This window comes from Aethalodelphis obliquidens, unplaced genomic scaffold, assembly GCF_003676395.1.
Source record: "Aethalodelphis obliquidens isolate GAN/ISIS:26980383/991018 unplaced genomic scaffold, ASM367639v1 scaffold53, whole genome shotgun sequence".
Classification (NCBI taxonomy): domain Eukaryota; kingdom Metazoa; phylum Chordata; class Mammalia; order Artiodactyla; family Delphinidae; genus Aethalodelphis; species Aethalodelphis obliquidens.
Genome location: NW_020837997.1, coordinates 2937469 through 2956380, shown reverse-complemented (window position 1 = coordinate 2956380; position 18912 = coordinate 2937469). Strand labels below are relative to the sequence as shown.

Sequence of the window (18912 nt, the reverse complement as noted above, 5' to 3'; positions counted from 1 at the left end):
TAAGTGTGCAAATGAGCAATTACAGCGTGGTACAATTACAAACCAGGTAATGATGAAAATCAATGCAAGGTACTGAAGTTCAAAGTATAAGAGAAGGAATGATTAGATTTGGGGGGGGCAGTCATTGAAGAACTCACAGAGCAGCTATGCATTAGTGAAGGGCCTGCCAACTGCTAGGGACAGAGTCCACACTCCAAGTGAATTAAGCAATAAAAGACAACTTGTTGGGGCTTCCCTGGTGGTGCAGTGGTTGAGAGTACGCCTGCCGATGCAGGGGACGCGGGTTTGTGCCCCGGTCCGGGAAGATCCCACATGCCGCGGAGCGGCTGGGCCCGTGAGCCATGGCCGCTGAGCCTGCGCGTCCGGAGCCTGTGCTCCGCAACGGGAGAGGCCACAACAGTGAGAGGCCCGCGTACAGCAAAAAAAAAAAAAAAAGACAACTTGTTGGGCTCATATAAGTGGAAAGTCGCACCTTATGACTTCAGATATAGCTAAATCCAGGGGCTCAAACTGTGCCTCTTTTCCACAGAGGAATTCTACGTTAGATTCAACCTGCAGAGAGCTTCTTCCAGAAGATCAATCGGGATGGCACTGGGCTTTCACTATTGCACTTTAAAAAACCTCTGTGAAAAGCACTTTTCTCCCTTCTGGCCCTCAGTATCCGTCCCAAGGGTGAGTTTAATTGGCTTTGGTTGGTCACTTGCTCCTCTTTAGCCAACGACTATGCCCAGGTGGACGGAGAACTCCGATTGGCCACCCCTGTGTTGAAAGGGCTGACCAAATCTGCAGTAACCATAGTCCGCCACACGGGGTCACCCAAGCAGAATTTTCAAGGATGAACAGGAGTTTGTCAGTTATGCAAAAGGAGAAGGACTGAACATAGAAAAGTCTAGAAAAGTCAGAACGAGGTGAACCAGCATGCAATTTTCTTCCTACTTCCACCACCATGTTGACGCTGGAGCACTTCATGTAGCCCAGTTTATGTTGTTTACATCAAAGCGGCCCTTACCCTTGGCAAATAAGGCTCGGCTGGTCACACTGATCCCTCTAGCCCAATCGGCATATCACTGTTGGCCACTTACTAGCATCCTGCACACTTCCCTGACCTCACCAGCAACCCTGGGAGCATCCCCAAGCCAATGATAGAGGGGAAAATAAACTCTGCCCTGACCCTGGGTGGGACAACTTTGAGACACAAGCTCTTATGCTGTCTCCCTAAGGTCCACAGCTGGACTAACCCTCAGGTGCCCACTTTGTCCCCTGTTCATTGGCATCCAATGCAGGGATCCTTCCCTCCCTGTCTCAGGTCTCCATCCCCAGTGGGGACTTCCTGGGGTCACCCCCTGAATACTCCATGTGTCCTTGAGTCCTCATCTCAGGGTCAGCTTCTGGGGGAGGGCAGACCCCAAACTAAGACATGAAGGACAACTGTGGGTCCAAGGCTACCAGGTGCTTGGCACTCTATATGGGTTTCACATGTGATCACTCCACACAGTAACCCTGATTTGCAGAGATGATCACAGACTGTCCCCGACTTATGATGGTTTGACTTCAGATTTTTCAACTTCATGATGTGCAAAAGCAATCATTCAGTAGAAACTGAACTTTGAATTTTGATCTTTTCCGGGGCTAGACATACACTCTCGTGATGCTGGGCAGCTGGCAGTGAGCCTCAGCTCCCAGTCAGTCATATGGTTACAATGGTAAACAACTGATACACTTAAAACTATTCTGGTTTTTACTTTCAGTACAGTGTTCAACACATTACGTAAGATATTCAACATTTTATCAAATAGGTTTGTGTTTGATGATTTTGCTCCACTATAGGCTAATGTGAGTGTTCTGAGTACGTTTAAGGTACGACGTTTAGTAGGCTAAATGTATTAAATGTCTTTTCAATTTACAATATTTTCAACGTATGATGGGTTTATTGGGACGTAACCCCATCGTAAGTCCAGGAAGATCTGTATTCCTGTTTTTTTTTTTTTTTTGCGGTACGTGGGCCTCTCACTGTTGTGGCCTCTCCCGTTGCGGAGCACAGGCTCCGGACGCGCAGGCTCAGCGGCCATGGCTCACGGGCCCAGCCGCTCCACGGCATGTGGGATCTTCCTGGACCGGGGCACAAACCCATGTCCCCTGCAACAGCAGGTGGACTCTCAACCACTGCGCCACCAGGGAAGCTCCTGTATTCCTGTTTTTAACGAGAAGGGAGAGGGAGAAACATGCCTGAGTCACTCAGTCCCTTCATAGCAAAGCTGGTCCCCAGACCCCTTTCCCCTCACCAGGTCCTGGAGGGTAGATCAGGGTAGACCTGATGCAGGGGAATCTTTTATTGAGAAGCTGAGCATCAGGGGCTCCCTGAGCTGGCTCTGAGAGGAATAGGGACTTTACAGCTGGAAGAGCTTGGCTCTGGGCTTGGTAAGAAAAAGCTCTCGGGAATTCCCTGACCGTCCAGTGGTTAGGACTTGTCAGTGACACTGCCAGGGCGGGTTCAATCCCTGGTCGTGGAACTAAGATTCCACAAGCCACGTGGTGCAGTCAAAAAATTAAAAAGAAAAGAAAAAGCTCTCGGGCCAGCGCTGACACTAAGGAGGTCTGGAAAAGGGTAGTCACTGGAGGAGAACACCTATGTCTCATTTACAGACCTGAAGGTCAAGACATCTGTGAAAGTCAAGGCAGAGGAAGGAACCCTCGATGGTCATCCAGCTGGACCTTTCCTGGAAATTTAGCCTGCAGATATGCTCATGAGTGTGTGAAAGTACATGCATGGTCACCTAGGAGACATGAACTATTCAAATAAATGTCTATGTTCAAAGGAATCATAGCTAATACTTGATGTAGTGGGTTGAGTATTGTCCCTAAAAAGAAATGTTCTAGCATATCTTGGATAACATAGATAAGTTCTAACCTCCATATCTGTGAATATGACCTTATTTGAAATAAAGTCTTTTTGCAGATATAATTAAGGATCTCAAGATGAAATTTATCCTAGATTTAGGGTGGGTCTAATAAGAGAAAGGAGTGTCCTCATAGAAATGAAGAGGAAGATCTGAGACAGAGAAAAGCCATGTGACGTCAGAGTCAGAGACTGGAGTAATGTGTTTATAAACCAAGGCCTACAGGGCTTCCCTGGTGGTGCAGTGGTTAAGAATCCGCCTGCCAATGCAGGCGACACGGGTTCGAGCCCTGGTCTGGGAAGATCCCACATGCCGCAGAACAACTAAGCCCGTGTGCCACAACTACTGAGCCTACATGCCTAGAGCCCGTGCTCTGGAACAAGAGAAGCCACCGCAGTGAGAGGCCCACACACCACAGTGAAGAGTGGCTCCTGCTCGCCACAACTAGAGAAAGCCCGCACGCAGCAACGAAGACCCAACACAGCCAAAAATAAATATAAATACATTTATAAAAGGATAAAAAGAAATAAATAAACCAAAGACTACAAGGATTGCTGGGAGAGAGGCATAGGATGAATTGTGCCTCAGATCCTTCAGAAGGAACCAACCCTGCCAACACCTTGATTTCAACTTCTGGGTCAAGTTTTATGGTTTAAAGTCACCCAGTTTGATCCCTCTGTTACGGTAGCCCAAGGAAACTAATACCTTTTCCTAATTATTTTGTTTACCGGCTGTCTCCTCAGTGGGCTCCTAAGCCTCAGGAGGGCCTGGAGTTTTGTCTGGTTTATTCACTTATGTGTTTCTAGGAGCGGGTCCATAGTAGGTGCTCAATGTTGCACACCCGTGTATCAAGTGCTCAGTATGTGCCAGATTCTGTTCTACGTGCTCTTCCGTGGCTTAACTCGTTCTGTCCTCACTGCAACCTTCTAGCGCATACACTATTATTACGGCCATTTCAAAGGGAGGCAAACTGAGGCTCAAAGGGCACAGCCGGGATTCCAACCTACCAAAAGACATGCCTTGGATAATGGTCAACTACAATCATGAGACTCAGGAGAGGAGGGGCCCGAAGGGAGACATAAGCACATCCCAATAACAACCAAACAGCTTCCATTTCTCTCTCTCGAAACTGAAGGTAATAACCGCCTTCGCCCACGGCGTGGAGCCGAGATCCGCGAGGGTTTCGCCTGCGCATGCGCTTTTGCCCACAAGGCCTCCTGCGCCTGCGCACATTGCTCCGCCCCCTTTTGCAGCACTCACGGCGGCACTTTACGAGTCTGTCCCTCATTTCTCCTGTGAGAACACGGCCCGCCCCGCCCTCGTGCTTAGTAGGCCTCGCCTTACTCTGCGTGGATTGGTTGTCCTTCCCACGAGCCCCTCTCTGACTGGCTCGCGTCGCTGCCACTCCATTTCAGCCTAGTGGCGCGCAGCGGGGCTGCTACCGGCGGGAACGTGAGCGGCGGCGGCGGCGGTGGCGGAAGTGGCCGGCGAGCCCGGTCCCCGCCGACACCATGGTGAGGGCAAGACGACGGGGGAGCCGGCCGCCAAGGGCCCTCGGGGCGGGTGCTGGGGCAGGGGGTGATGCGGAGCGAGCGTGCCATCCGGGCCTCGAGTCCTCCCACCCCCGGCCCGAGGGGGTGGTAACTGAGACCGGGGACGGCAGGGGCTTCTTTCAGGACACCCAGCATGTCGGTCTCAGGGGAACTTGGGACTGACCGAACGTGTAATCATAGTATAGCGGTCTAGCCGCAGTCTTTCCATTTTTCAGGTGGGGAAACAGGCCGGAGAGGAAGGGGACCCACCGAAGGGCCCGGTGAATGCTGCAGAGTGACTTTTCGGGCAGGGAAGTGACTCCGAGTGCATCCGACCCAGTCTAACCTCATAGATTGTAAAGCTAGAGCGCCAAGAAGTAGGGGGCCGGTGTGCGTTCTCAAATTAAACCAATTTAGGGAATTTCAGGGCTTGTAAGGCCCTTAGAATGCTAGCCGCACAACCTCCTGTGCCTGTCTTTTTCAGGCTGACAAACAGACCCAGAGAAGGGTTTGCTTCTTCCTGTGTCACACAGTATGTCGTTCAGAGGGAGAGGGGGTATTTTGAGCTAAGGATGGACTAACTGCACCCTCCCAGTTCACAAAAAGAAAAATTGAGGCCCTGACAGGAAGCCTCCCCAGGGCCATGGCGCTCACAAGTTGTGGAAGTTGTAGATCTAACCCAGAGAGTGTCTGTGCCCCCAGCGTATGACAGGGAAACGGAGGTCCACACAGAGGAATTGAGAGCTGAGAGCTTCTTGGGAGAGTACCTGGCCCATCAGCACCTGAGTTGCTCTGAGATGGTTGCACATTTTTCAGAGCCGACCGTGAGGGCTCGCTAAATTCTCCTGGTCAGTGTAAGGATGGAGAGAAGGAAGCAGGTTCCTCTCTGCTGGAGGGTAGAGTTGGTCTGAGGGACTGGGCATGGAGACAGGATCTTTGTCTTTTATCTTCATATAGTCCCAGAGCCTAGAACAGTGTCTGTGTGAAGTACAGATTCATTCATTCAACCTGTTCGCGCCTTCTGAGGAGTGTTCAGGAGTGGACAAGGCATGACACACTGCCTGTTCCCTGTGGTCAGGGCAGGGCAGGGCCGGAAGCAGAGGTGTGGGCGAGGGAGTGGGTGGTCTGCAACCAGCTTCCTGAGTTGGGAGCCTCAGGATACTATTAGGTCTAGTCCTGGATTGGTCCAGGCCTGAGGGTCAGACCCCAGGCGTTCTGAGAAAGGCCAGAAAAAGGAGTTCTCATGCCTAAAGCTCTTTTATGACTTTCCCGACTCCAGATGACCCTGTCTCCCCCTGAACTGGGTGTTTGGCCCTTTCCTGTCTCCCTGGCACCTTCAAGTGTCTTCCATCCCCACACCCCTGCCGCCGCCCCTTCCCCTTGGCTTTTAAGTTCACCGAGGATCCTCCCCTTCCCTTCGCCTCTGTCTCCAGCACAGTTTGGGGACAAGGACGTAGAAGATGGCAAGATGTGACCACTGCTTGGCATTGCTATCCCAGTGTCACCTCTCCTTTGAGCCTCTCCTTTGAGCAAGAATCCCCCCTGCCCCAAGTGCCTCCCTTGGTGGTGTGTGCTGTATTTGTTCAGAAAATATTTACTGAGTCCTTCACGTGTGCCTGGCCCTGGTGTTCAGTGCTGGACAAAGTCCACACCCTCTGAATTTTCCAGTCTAGCAGGAGGCTTGTGGCACTTCCAGTCTAGCCAGGGAGACATAATAAATAAACAAGTTAATTAGACACTGGCTACGTCCTATAATAGAAACAGCAGAGGGTGGCCCAGGTGGAAACCGTGTTCCCTCCATGGGGTTATAATGAGGGCCTGGCCGAGGGAGCAGCCACCAGCCTGGGGAAGGGCACCCCAGGCAGAGGGAACCGAGGAACAAAGCTTGGCCCTCAGCACCGGGCATGGTGTGTGAGGCGCTGAGTGGGCCAGTTTGCTGGACCGTGTCAGGCCTGGCTCTGGCCCGCCTAGGGGGCGGCTGCACAGGCGAGGGTTGTGAGCAGGTGCTGGACCCATCTGTGTTGCAGCCGTATTCTGAGGGCACACTGCCAGCAACAGCTAAGGAGGCTGTGGGTCCTTCAGGGCTGTGCTGCCGGTAGCTGGGACAGGGTGGCAACCTGAGAGGGACTGGCATAGAGGCTCTGTATGCCACTGAAGGACGTCTGTGGGTCCCCTGCTGGCAGGCATCAGCCTACTTTCCCCGGCTTTAGCGGGATCTTGCTCCATGTCCCTGGGCAGGTCCCATCTGCTCTACCGCTGGTGCCTCATCTAGAGGGGCCTTGACTGTACTGCTGTGACCCTCCCTCCACCTCTCAGCACTGAGTCCATCTTCATTCTCGCCTTCCAGGGCTAAGCTGGTCCTGTCTCCTCTCTGCTGATCTGGGAGGAGGACCTAGGTGTGTCATCGCCCTGGTCCAGATTCCCATTGTGGGCACAGAGAACAGGCTTGCCCAGCAAAGCGTGAGGCTTCTCCGTTGTAAAATACCCCCTGGGTGTGTGGCTCGTGCACGCGCGGCTGAGCCTCCAGCTCTCCGCACCCGGCAGCATCACACAGATGCATTCCGGAGGAGAGGGCAGGAGCTGCAGGTTGGCCACATTGGGACCCCAGCCTGCCTGCCCACCCTCCTCGGAGCAGCCACCTCCTCTCCATGTGGCTCCTTCTTCCTCCTTATCGTGCCCTTCCAGGAAGCCAGTGCAGGAAGTGGGCTTGGGCATGCTTCCTGCCGCCCCTGGATCTTCCCCGGGTGGCTCTTAGGGAAGGCCCGTGGGATGTGAGATATTCCCCCACCAAGCCCTTCCATAGGGAGCCATCCTCTGGGGGTTGAGGGCCCCTTGTGGCCTCCTGAGAGAGGCCACACAGTCCCCACCACCTGGAGAAGCAGCTGCCTCCTATTGGAGGGTGAGGGTGGGCTGGGACTCCCCTGCCAAGAAGTCCTGGGGCTCAGGCCAACTTAGGATTGCAAAGTTGCTCGGGCAAGGTGTGATCCTTGCTGAGGCAGTTTCCCATCTTGTGGGGCCCTTGGTCTAGAACCTTCACCTGACTATACTGGATAGGCTGTCACTGGACCCTGGACCCAAGCACTGCCACCTGAGTCACCGTTCTGGAGACCCAGAGACAGGCCCCAGTGTATGGGTTGTGATTTGTGTACCTAAAATGAAAAGAACTGACTTATTTTCCCCAGTTACACTATATGTTTTTTATAAAAAAGAAATTCAGCAATAATGGGAAAAGAACTATCTTGAAAGTTCACCTTATCAGGGGGCGTTTTTAAATCCCATCCTTTATCTGCTCTCACTTGCAGTGACCACAGGCTTCTTCTGAAATGTTTCTTCCTCTCACCTGGTGAATTCCTCTATGAACACCCAGCTCAGATGTGGCCTCTGATTGGGAGGCCAGTTGCGCCTGGCCAAATCACTCTTGGTTCAATCAGAGCTGCCCCCTGAGCCCCCTGTGGGCTCAGCGTGAGCTGGCTTCTGACAGATGGGGTCAAGTCAAGCTCCGTCTCTCACTAGCTCACTGGTGCCGGGCAAGTTCCTCAGTCTCTAAGCTGCAGTATCTCCGTCCATAAAGTGGGTGTGATGATAACCACCTACCATGCCGACAATGAAAGGCCTAGCTAGAGCTGCATGTATTAGCCTGGATGTATCTCAGAAACATCAGTGGAGCAAAAAATTCAAGCAGCAGCAGAACCTGTGTGCTGTGATGCTGTTGATAAGCATGGAGGGCTACACCTGGTCCTGTCAGGGGTGGGACTATATGCAGCCTGAGCTACAAAGAAATGCCCGGAATGGTCAGCGCCAAGACCAGAGGGCAGATGCCTCTGCAATTGCAGGGGTGGGGGTGTTCCTGAGACTTTTCTGTCCTAAGCTAGGAGGCAGGTATGTGTCCTGGGCTTGGGCAGAGTTCAGAAGCTGCATTTCTGTCGGGGAATGTGTGCTCCTGGAGTCTCAGCCCTGCCCAGAGGCCAGGGCTCCACAGCGCTGGCTGATGAAACAAGTCATGTGCTTTTGTTTGCCTTTCAGCTTCCTTTGTCACTGCTGAAAACGGCTCAGAATCACCCAATGGTGAGTACATGCTGGTCTGGGATGGCACATTTCAGCGGGGACCAGCCTCAGCACAGGGACAGGGACACTGGGCAAAGGGTGAGGTGCCTCCAGCCAAAGCCACTTCCTGCCTGTCCTCTTTTCCCTCCCACATGCGTCAGGACCTGTGTCATTTCTGCTCCTGATCAAAGTAATACATGCTTATTAAAAGTGTCAAATACTAGAGATTCAGAGAAAGTGGAAGCTCCTCTTCGTTCATCTTCCCAACAATTTAACTATTCTTTGATATATACACATCTGGACTTTTAACATGTGTGTAAGCGTGAATGAGTTTTTAAAATATGGATAGGTTCATGCGATGCTCATTCCCTAAGCTGCTTTGTCCTGTCGTGATAAAGTGTAGTATCTGTCAATATGTTCTGTTGTCTTTTCTTTTTTTTAAATTCAGACGTTATTCACATACCATACAATTCAACCTTTCGAAGTACAGTTTAGGGACGTTCAGTACATTCACAGTTTTGTGCAACCACCACCTCTATGTAGTTCCAGAGCAATCCTGTCACCCCAAAAGGTGACCCAGTCTCCATTAGCAGCTGCTCCCCTCCCCCTCCACCCGCACCCCGCCCCAGCCCCGGGCAACCACGAATCTGCTTTCTGTCTCTGTGGATTTGTCTGTTCTGGACATTTCCTGTAAGTGGGATCACACAACATGTGGCTTTTCATGTCTGGCTTCCTTCACTTAGCATGATGTTCTTGGGGTTTGTCCACATTGTAGCATGTGTCAAAGCTTCATTCCTTACGGCCAGGTGATATTCCATTGTGTGGATACACCACATTTTATTTATCCATTTGTCCACTGATGATGGACATTTGGGTTGTTACCACTTTTTGGCTATTCGTGAAGATTTTAGCTGCTGGGAACATCCATGAACACATTTTTCCATGGATGTATGTCTTCGTTTCTCTTGGGCAGATAGCTGAGTTGATTCCTTTTATTTCTTTTTTTTTTTCCAAACTTGAAAGTGATGACTTTACAAATCATATTTTAAATCTTAAAGTGGTTGCCAAGGGAAACGGGCAGAGTAGCTGGAAAATGTCTGCAGCACTGCAGAAGGCAGCAGGAGAGCGCATGATGTCTGCCAGGTGGCCGTACGGGGACTCGGCTGTATCGTCCTGCAGGCTCGCCAAGATCTCACCCTCGCCACGTCACTGTCACCCACCAGCAGGAACTTCAGCAGGAAGTCATAGGCACGGACCAGGCTGCCGCCGGCGCTCATTATGCCGGCGCCTGCACCCATGCCCAGCCCATGGAACAATACAGAGGTGGCGGCTGTGAGCCCAGTGCCTCTCCAGCCCTGAGAGTTGATTTTTTTTTTTAACTTTTTATTTTATGTTGGAGTATAGTTGATTAACAATGTTGTTAGTTTCAGGTGTACAGCAAAGTGATTCGGTTATACATATACATGTGTCTATTCTTTTTCAAATTCTTTTCCCATTTAGGTTGTTACATAATATTGAGCGGAGTTCCCTGTGCTATACAGTACTTCCTTGTTGGTTATCCATTTTAAATATAGTCCTGTGTACATGTCAATCCCAAATTCCCTAACTATCCCTTCCCCCCACCAATCCCCTCTGGTAACCATAAGTTCATTCTCTAAATTGATTCTTTTTTAAGTCTCAGCCTTTTCCTAGCAAAAGCCTGTCTTCTGCATGACGCGCTTTTCCGGAAACACATCAAAATAAGCAAGTAGTTATTGCAATGAAAAACAGTTTTTCCAGACCACCAAGGATCACATGTGTGCCATCACCGGGCACCTGCCCGGCCCCCGGCCACCCTTACTCATTCCTTTAAAGATGTGGGGGGGGGTTTTTGTCTGTTTCTTTCTTCCGCACACAAAAAAATGGTTTCATCGTAGAAAGTCTACAATGCCCAGCAAAGCGTAGCGAGAAAGCAGAGCGTGTCTCCTGTGAGGTGGGCCCCTGGGGGCCTGGGCACCGTGTGCTGTGGCCAGTGGGTCCGAAGAAGACACGAGGATGTGTCTGAATGAGGCCTGGTGGTGGTGGCCTGCTCTTTGGGGTAAGTCTGCACCCCTCTTAGGGCCTGAGACTGACGTGGGACCCGTTTTCTCTCCAGTTGGTGGAGCTCAAAAACGGGGAGACGTACAATGGGCACCTGGTGAGCTGCGACAACTGGATGAACATCAACTTGCGTGAAGTGATCTGCACGTCCAGGGTGAGTGCCCTCCACCCCCAGTCTGCTCTCGCTGCCTGGGGGCCTTGGGGCAGCTCCGGTCTGGTGGGCAGAGCGAGTAGGGGTCGTGTGGCCAGGAATGCGCACTGGGACCTGGGGCTTTACAGAGCCTCAGCATCCTCGCCTCCAAGTGGGGTAAAAGCCCTTCCCTGGACGTGTGGGAGGAGTGGGAGGGTGCCTACCGCAGCCTATACCACCAGTCATCCTGCCAGGGGCGGGGCCTCTTGCAGGGGCGGGGCCCGAGGGACTAGTCAGGATGTTGGGGGGAACAGCCGGACAAGGCTCCAAGTCTCTCTAGTGCCCTGGACTTTGCACCCGCGGGGATGCTGCCCAGCAGGCACTGAGCTGCTCCTGCATCCCCGGGTGCCACCCCTGACCAAGAAGGACTTAGGCCTGGGGGGTGCTTCTGGCCATAAATCCCTGCTCTACAGGGAGGGGGTGGGCTCCAGGGCAGGCCCCACCCTCCTTGTTAGCCTCTGCTGCCTTTGGTCCTGGCTGTGGGCATTGCCCACCATGTGGGCCGTGGTGGTGTGACTGTGGGATGTGCACCACGGGGCTTGTTTCCCCTGAGGCCTGAAACCAGGAAGTGCAGGGCCGGGGTGGGGGAGAATGTTCCCCAGGGTCATCCCCGCCTTGGGATGATCCACAGAGTGCTGAGGACGGTGATGAAGGCAGGACTCCCTCCCCCTAATCTGCACTGGGTTCTGCTAGAGCTTTCCTTTCACCTTGATTCCAGTCTCTGTCCCCCTGCCCAAGATAGCCCCTCATGTTACAGGGAGGAAGCTCCTGGAGGGCCCAGGCAGGGCCCGGCTGTCTTGAGCCACAGGCAGTGTGCCCCAGGGCTCACCACGCCAGCATACGGCAGAGCACAAGGCAGCCACTCTCACCCCGGTCTGTGCTCCTGGACAGTTCACACCCCAAAAGGCAGACAGAGGGCTGTGACCCCCTACCCTCACCTGCTTGGCTCTGTGACCTGCTTCTTGGGACCGAACTCCTGGTGGCAGGCGTTTGCAGTGTGCCTGTGGCAGACGATGCCACAGTGCACAGCTGAGCGCTTGTCCTTCTGCACGCCGCTGTTACGTCTGTGTCCACTTCTGGGACCTAGAACCAATCGCTGGGTCTCAGGGCAAGGTCCGTCCGGCCTCCATGGCCAGCCGAGACTGGACACGTGGCTCCCCCTGGGGAGTCCCCCTCTGTGACCCAGCGGTTGGGAGGAGAGGCTGGTGGGAGGTACCGTCTCACGCAGGCCACCCAGAGTCCTCATCTGTAAACAGGTGATGGCAGCCCCTCCTTCCCTTGGGTAGCAGGTGGCTGAACAGAGATCCCAGGGGCTGAGAAAGCACGGGAGAGCAAGGGTCGGGAGGCATTTAGCTGCCCCCATGGAAAGCACAGTAAACCCTGTTCCTACAGGGAGCGCGCTGGGCTCGGCCTGCCCTTGGCTGAGGGAAAGCCTCGCGCTGAGCCACCGGCCCCGGCCCCAGCCCCAGCCCCAGCCCCAGCCCCGGCCCTGAGCTTCCACACAATCATTGTTTCTGTCTGGCTGTACTTTGCATCCCCACGGACTTGGCCCCTCGCCTACCATTTCTGGGAAAGGAATGCTCTGAGGCCTCTTGGGGTTCCTGTATGGGTCGGGGGCTCTCGTGTGTGTTCCTGGGAAGAGTTGGCCCGCAAACATTCCATTTGTCCCTGCCGAGTACCTCCACTGGGCTGGGCCAGATCGGCCCAGGCACCGCTGATGAGTGTCATGCAGGACTGGGGCTTGCAGGGAGGCTGGAAGCAAGGCCTGTTGAGGACTGGAGTTAGCCAGATGTGAAAAGGTGGGAACAGCGTGTGCAAAGTGCTGGGGCCCGGAAGCCCACCGTGTGTGTTCCAGAAAGTTCCATCTGGAAGGCACATCGAGTGCCGAGAGAGGGCAGCCAGGGTGGGGCTGGATCTCAGGCCCTCTGGAACCACACTGAGGAGTTTGGACCTCGTCCTTGGGCCAACGGGGCGCTGATTGGGATCTAAGCAGGGAGGTGTCTTGGTCTGATTTCTAGGCGTGGCGGGGGAGGGTTACCAGGCTTCTGGCCTGGGCAACAGGGATGGGGCCGGAGAATTCATCTGATGGATGAGGCCCCGGGCTCCCGCCCAAGGGCAGTAGGAGGTAGCGTGGAGGGAAGGCCTTTTGCTGGTCGCAGGGTATATGGTGGTGGGGGGGAAACAGTCAGCATCCTAAGAACTGCAGGGTTGGCGTTGCTCAGGAGTCTGCAACTTTACAAGCCCCTTGTCTCTCTAGCCTCCAATAGCTCTCCTGAAAACTGGCATCACTGGGAGCTGCCCCTGGCTGGCCCCAGACCTGGCTCCCCACCCCCGTCCTGGCCCTCTTCACCCATCACACAGGGTCTCTGTCCTGCTCACTTGTGTCCCATGCCCAGCTCAGACCCTGCCACGAGATACTTGTGTGAATGAATGAGTCAGGGTGCATAGAGAGGGTTCCAGAAGGTGAATTCTGGAAGGCTGGGGGCAGGAGGGGGAGGAGCTGGGCTGTGGCAGCACCTGGCGCGTGGGACAGCCTCACCCCTCTCCAGGCTTTGGGCTGCATCCCCCACTGGAGGACAGGCTGAGGACACGGAGGCTTCTCACGAGGCCCTGCCCCACCCTCTCTCATGTGTGAAGGGCTGCCAAGGATCTGGAGAGATCCTGCTGGAGTGCGGCCCCTCCAGTGTCCCGTCCAGGACGAAGAACTTTGCAGCCTGCGGGGCCTGCGGGGGCGATGCCAGGTGCAGGCGGCCTGAGGGGACAGATGCTGCCCCGGCCATCTGCACCTGCTCTGCAGGGACCCTACCACCCCCCCCAAAAGATCTGACACACACACCCTCTCTCACAGGACGGGGACAAATTCTGGCGGATGCCCGAGTGCTACATCCGCGGCAGCACCATCAAGTACCTGCGCATCCCTGATGAGATCATCGACATGGTCAAGGAGGAGGTGGTGGCCAAGGGCCGCGGCCGCGGTGGCCTGCAGCAGCAGAAGCAGCAGAAGGGCCGCGGAATGGGGGGCGCTGGGCGAGGTATGCCCTTCTCTCCCTGCTTCCTCCCTAGCAGGCTGCTGGGGCCTCCCCATTGGCGGGGGTGACTCTAGCACGTGGCATCCGTCCCGGCCCAGTGTTGACATTCTTGGCTGGTGCCGTCATGGTGCCGAGGGCCTGGCTCTGAGCCCCTCCTACGTGGAGCTGGGGGGCTGTGACTCATGGGGCTCCTCTGCAGAACAGCTGATGCTGCTGGTTGCCGCCTGTCCCCACCGCAGGAGCCCAACCCGGGGAGCCCAGCTGAGTCCTGGTGGTCAGTGCTGACCCTCACCCACCTGGGCCCTCCTGCCCCACAGTGGCTCTCAGTGCTCCCTTAGGTCTGGGTCCAGGCCCACATAGACCTGGGACTTGAGCCCTGCCTGTGTTTCCTGGCAGGTGCTCTGGGCACCTCGCCAAGGCTCAGTTTCCCCTCTGCAGAGAGGGTCCCACAGTGCCCGCCTCACTAGACTGCGGGTGAGTACCCCAGCGCGGGGCCCCGGCATGGAACCCTTCCCTGCTATGACTCCTTTATACAAAGCCAAGGTCATGCCTTTTGGATAGATCCCAGCACACCACCCTGAGATTATAAATCTGGCATAAAATTAAACTTGTGCAGTCAGCTGGGGCCTGAGCCCAGAGGCCATCTGCAGACCCTGCCCTTCCCGCCTCCCCCGCCCGGCTCCTGTTCTTGGAGGGACCTGGCTTTGTCTCTTGCATCTGGAGGGGCCTCCTGTGTGCCAGGCCCGGGGCCCACCTTGGGGGCTCATGGGCAGGGCTGGGAAGGGCACAGGAGCCAGCCATGAGCTGAGGCTCACGTGATAATCAGAAAGGAGCCAGATGGAAGAGGGCAGGAGGGCACCCCAGGTGGAGAGTAGCCTAGGATGGGGGTGAGCAGGGTCCCAGGGGTCCCAGGACCTGTCCCCGGGGCTAGACCCTTCACTGGAGGCCACCACTGTCAAGTAAACTGCCTGAAGGAGCAGGGAGGACGGGGAGAGCGGCTTGCTCGGGCGGCTCCGAACGGAGGCCACGGGGCCTTCCACAGCCAGTGGGACTCTCACAGGGGTCCCCGCATAGCCAGGCTCCCCTTGGCAAAGCTGGTCTTGCCCCATGAGACGTGAGGTTAGGCAGACCCTGCCAGCATTGGCTTCTGTCCCCAGAGGGCCCCCTGCATGTCTGTGGAGGAAGGGGGCCTGTGTGTACATTTCTATGTCCCCATGCTGCCCTGATCCTTCTGGGACCTCCCTGGGCCGGGGGCATGCCCTCCCTCCAACTACTCACCTCCCCCAACAGCAGTGCCATTGTTCCACGTAAAATGTATTTTGGAAACAGCCCCACCACTGACTGCAGAGGTCAGGGCTCAGGAGGCTCCCCTGCCCCTTCTCCAGGCTGGACACACACAAACCACCCAGTCGTTTCTCTCCTGGGCCAGATGCGGGTGGTGCCAGAGCAAGGAAGGTCCAGGTCCCCTGGTGCAGCTCCCAGCCTCACAGCTGGGGGTCATTGCCCCATCCCTGGACTGAGTCCAGGCCTTGTCTTAGTTCGTGCCCCCCCCCTCCTCCTCCTGGAAGCCCTTCTGGCTTTGTCCTGGTGACTGCCCTCCACCTTGGCCCCCAGCCCTCTCTTCCAGGAAGCCCGCCCCAAGCCCCAGTGTGACTTGGTGCCAACCTCTGTCCTCCCTGGCATCCTTTACACCCCTGGGGGGCCTGGTCTGGTCCCTTGTCACACTGAGAATGTTCTGGAGCACTACCCATGCCCAGCCCTGGTCGACACTCCATCTCAGATTCTCAGCCTGCCCTTCCCTCCAGAGGTAGGATCACTGCCCTCACTTTACAGAAGTGGAGGCTGAGACCCAGAGGGATTAAACAACTTGGCCACAGTCTAAGGATTCCAGTTCCTGGTCCCAGTCCACAGTGGGCCTCCCAGCCCGGCTCTGCTAAAGCCCGTTTCCCCTGTCTCACAGGTGTGTTTGGGGGCCGGGGCCGAGGTGGAATCCCAGGCACCGGCAGAGGTCAACCAGAAAAGAAGCCAGGCAGACAGGCGGGCAAACAGTGAGCCGCCCCTCTGTTCCCCAGAGATTGAGCCACCGCCACCGGGCATCTGCTTCCACCCGCAAGGCCGCGTTTCTACTCTCCAGTTTATGAGTCTGTTCAGAACAAAAAGAAGAGGCAGGTGTTGGGGGAGGACCCCCCTGCCTGTCATCTTGTGATCCTCCTCTTTTTTTGTCAGCCAGCAGTTCTACAGTTGGAAACGTTATTCTGTGCTTCTGGTTTTGTGAAGTCGCAGCCAACTTGATTCCTGAAGATTCTGTGTTTAATGAATCTTTAAAGCCCTCACTCTTGTCTTAAGGGCAGGCATTTTCCAAACAGGTTTGTTTTGCATTTTGTGTTAGATCCCTGTGTGACGAACAGACGGGAGGTTTTTATTTTAAGCTGTTTGCGCTGAGATTGACAGCCTGGAGAGTTTCCTAAAACACGGACCCCAAAATTGCCTTTTCAAAACGAATCCAGGCGAACGTATGCCTCAGAAGCTGTTCTGGGGGACGACGCTGGGCCCTGTCCCTTCACTTTCTCTCTCCCTCTTTGTGTTACAAAAATAAAAACAAATACAACTACAAACTGTAAATCCATAATTCCTTTTGAACCACTGGGTGCATCTAGTAGGTAGTGTCCTCAGGAAATCACAGCCCCATGCAAGAAGTTTCCTTTTGTACCCTGTGGCCTCTCACTGAGGGGAAGCAATTTGTTGGGACACTGGTTCCCATGTCCCTCAGCAGCCTCTTACAAAAGGTGGAAGGCAAGATTGGGCTCTGGGCAGTAGGCGACCCCCTCCTCTCTTTGTGGGGAGGTGGGGGGAGGAAAGTCCCAGGTGGGAGCCAGCGGGACACCCACACCGCCTGGCGTTGCCACCAGTGTTCTGCCCTCCGTCCCTGTTTTGCAAGCACCATTCACACCAGAGTTCACCGAGAGAGAAGCCATGACAGGCGGCTGCTTCGTGGAACACATGAGGAAGGTTTTCGTGAACCTTTTACCTCTTCTTCAAGTCAGGGCACTGCCTCTCCACAACCCGGTGATTTGCTTGAGACGCTGAGCCAGCACTTGTGAAAATGTTTCCGGTGACATGGTCTGCTGACCGATATTCCTGGGAACCGCAGAGACAGGCTGGTGTTAGGAGGCCGGTTCCTGTGGGTGCGGGTTCTACCTGTCACGGGTTTGAGACCGGTTCTGAGGGGTGATCGGAAGAAAAGGTGGTGGTGCCTGTAGAACTGCCACTTATCAGGTCTGCAAAGTGCTGGCCTAGCTAGCTCGAAGACCTCTGACTAAGATTTCACAGCCCCATCCTGTCTGGAGAGTGCCATACCCTGCCGCCACTCTCACCCCCATCATTGCTTCTTCCCCAGGCCCCCCCTCCAGGGACCTGCTGCTGCCTGAATCCCTGCCTGGTGACAAAGCAACACTTTGGCGTAGGTTGAGGACAGGGGTGTGAGGTCTGAGTGTGACCTGGGCCCTGAGAACCCACCTCCCGCATCACAGACGTGGGCTGTGCAGGGGGCCGGCTGACATGAAGGCTCAAGAAGAGAAGGACGGTTGGGGAGGGAGGGGGCCGTGTTCACAACTCCCCTCCCCCATGGCCCTGGACGCAGAGTCCCATTATGGCCTCCAGGGCCTTGCTCTGGGGGGCTAGGTCTCCCCCCTGCCGGGCGCGGGTCGTCTCCAGTCAGGCTTTGATGAAATCCGTGGGGCTCTGGTGTCCTGCGCGGCTGTGAATGGGAAGCCCTTTAGGAGCCCCGCCCCTTCCTGCTCTCCGCAGTTTGTTTTTTCTTCCCTTACCCGGCTCTGGACCAGGAACGTGTTCAGACGTTCCCAAGGGCCCATTCGCAGCTCAGGGTCGTGGGTCCCGGACGCGCCCCGTCTCCGCGCGGGGGCGCATCCTCGGCGTGCGTAAGCGCGGCTTCCCGCCCGCGCCGCCAGCCGCGCCAGGCAACCCTGACCTTTCCAGCCGGGCAGTCCGGGCTCTCATTTCTCTCCTTGCCCGCTGGTGATATGAGCCGCTTCCCCGGCCCTGGCCGCGTAGGTGCCGTGGGCTTCCGGAAGGCGTCGTCCTCCTGAGCTGGGTGTCGGGACAGGCCCGTTTTCCAGTCTTCTTCCTGGTTGGTTTCAAGAAACCAGCCTCAACCCCTTCAACAAGAAGAGAAACCAAAAGTGCTGGCCTGGTTCCCACAACTCGGCCTCCTTCTTTCTGCCCTTCTGATGGTCTGTCCCCAGGGATTTTCACCCCCATCAGCTGACTGCTGCATGACCTGCAGCCTGCGGGCTACCTTACGTGTAGGTGGTTAAGTGTAGGTGGTTCCTGTAGGCCCCGACCTCCTCCCCTTGGAGTTTGCTCCAGCTGCTACAGGTCAGGGAGACCCACACACCCAGGGTGTGACTCAGCCTGGGGCCAGTGCCAGCCTGGATGGCCCTGCTGCCTCACCCTGGGGCCATGAGTCCATTTCAGAGACCTGGATTCAGTGGGCAGCCTCAAGCAGCAGCCCCGCAAGCTGGTGGTGGGTGGGAGGGTGTCTCTTGCTTTCCCGCCTGCACACACTTCTGCGCGGATTCCTCCTCTCCTGGGCCTCACCTGCTGCTCCAAGAGCACTTCCCCCGGGAAGCCCTGCCCCCAGACTGCTGCCTCCCACGTCCTCCAGGCAGGCTTGACGGCCGCTGTCCTCCCCACCCATTCAACTGGACCCTGGGGTCCGCGTGTCCTGGCATCAGCAGCATGTGTGCCCCTACCGGCTCAGCATGTGCTTTGGTGTCCTCTGACATCTCTCTGTGGACAAAGGGCCGCTTGGCCTGTGGGAAATGGTCTGATGTCCACTTAAACGATCTCCGTAGGGGAAGCTGCCCGCCACAACGGGAGAAGAGGGCTGGCCGGGGGCGGAGGAACTGGGGCCACAGCTCCATCCGAGGCACTGGAGACTCAGCTGTGAATTAGGCAGAGAGTCCCCACCATGGTGGCCCTTACCTTCCACAGGGGTGAGCTGGCAACAAGCCGAATGCATAAATTCAGAGTAGAAAGCAAGGGTGGGGGAGAGAGGTACCTGGTCTGGGCAGGCCAGGGGGTGACATTTGAGAAAAGGGTTTGAGGGAGGCAAAGGAGCC

The 18912-nt window shown here is 55.6% G+C and overlaps 1 protein-coding gene and 1 long non-coding RNA gene across 2 annotated transcripts; one reads left to right on the top strand and one right to left on the bottom strand.

Annotated features, from left to right (window-relative positions):
* The first annotated feature begins 4283 nt into the window (after window positions 1–4283).
* On the top strand, window positions 4284–16386 carry LSM4 (LSM4 homolog, U6 small nuclear RNA and mRNA degradation associated). The gene is made up of 5 exons (XM_027084709.1): window positions 4284–4411; window positions 8453–8494; window positions 10608–10706; window positions 13591–13774; window positions 15732–16386. Exons 1-5 carry the CDS (start codon window positions 4409–4411, stop codon window positions 15821–15823), a joined length of 420 nt encoding a protein of 139 aa, XP_026940510.1. The 5' UTR covers window positions 4284–4408; the 3' UTR covers window positions 15824–16386.
* On the bottom strand, window positions 16385–18083 carry LOC113608426 (uncharacterized). The gene is made up of 2 exons (XR_003428327.1): window positions 17599–18083; window positions 16385–16909 (listed from the first exon to the last, which is right to left on the bottom strand). It is a non-coding gene; the product is annotated as an uncharacterized LOC113608426 (long non-coding RNA).
* Between the last annotated feature and the right edge of the window lie 829 nt (window positions 18084–18912).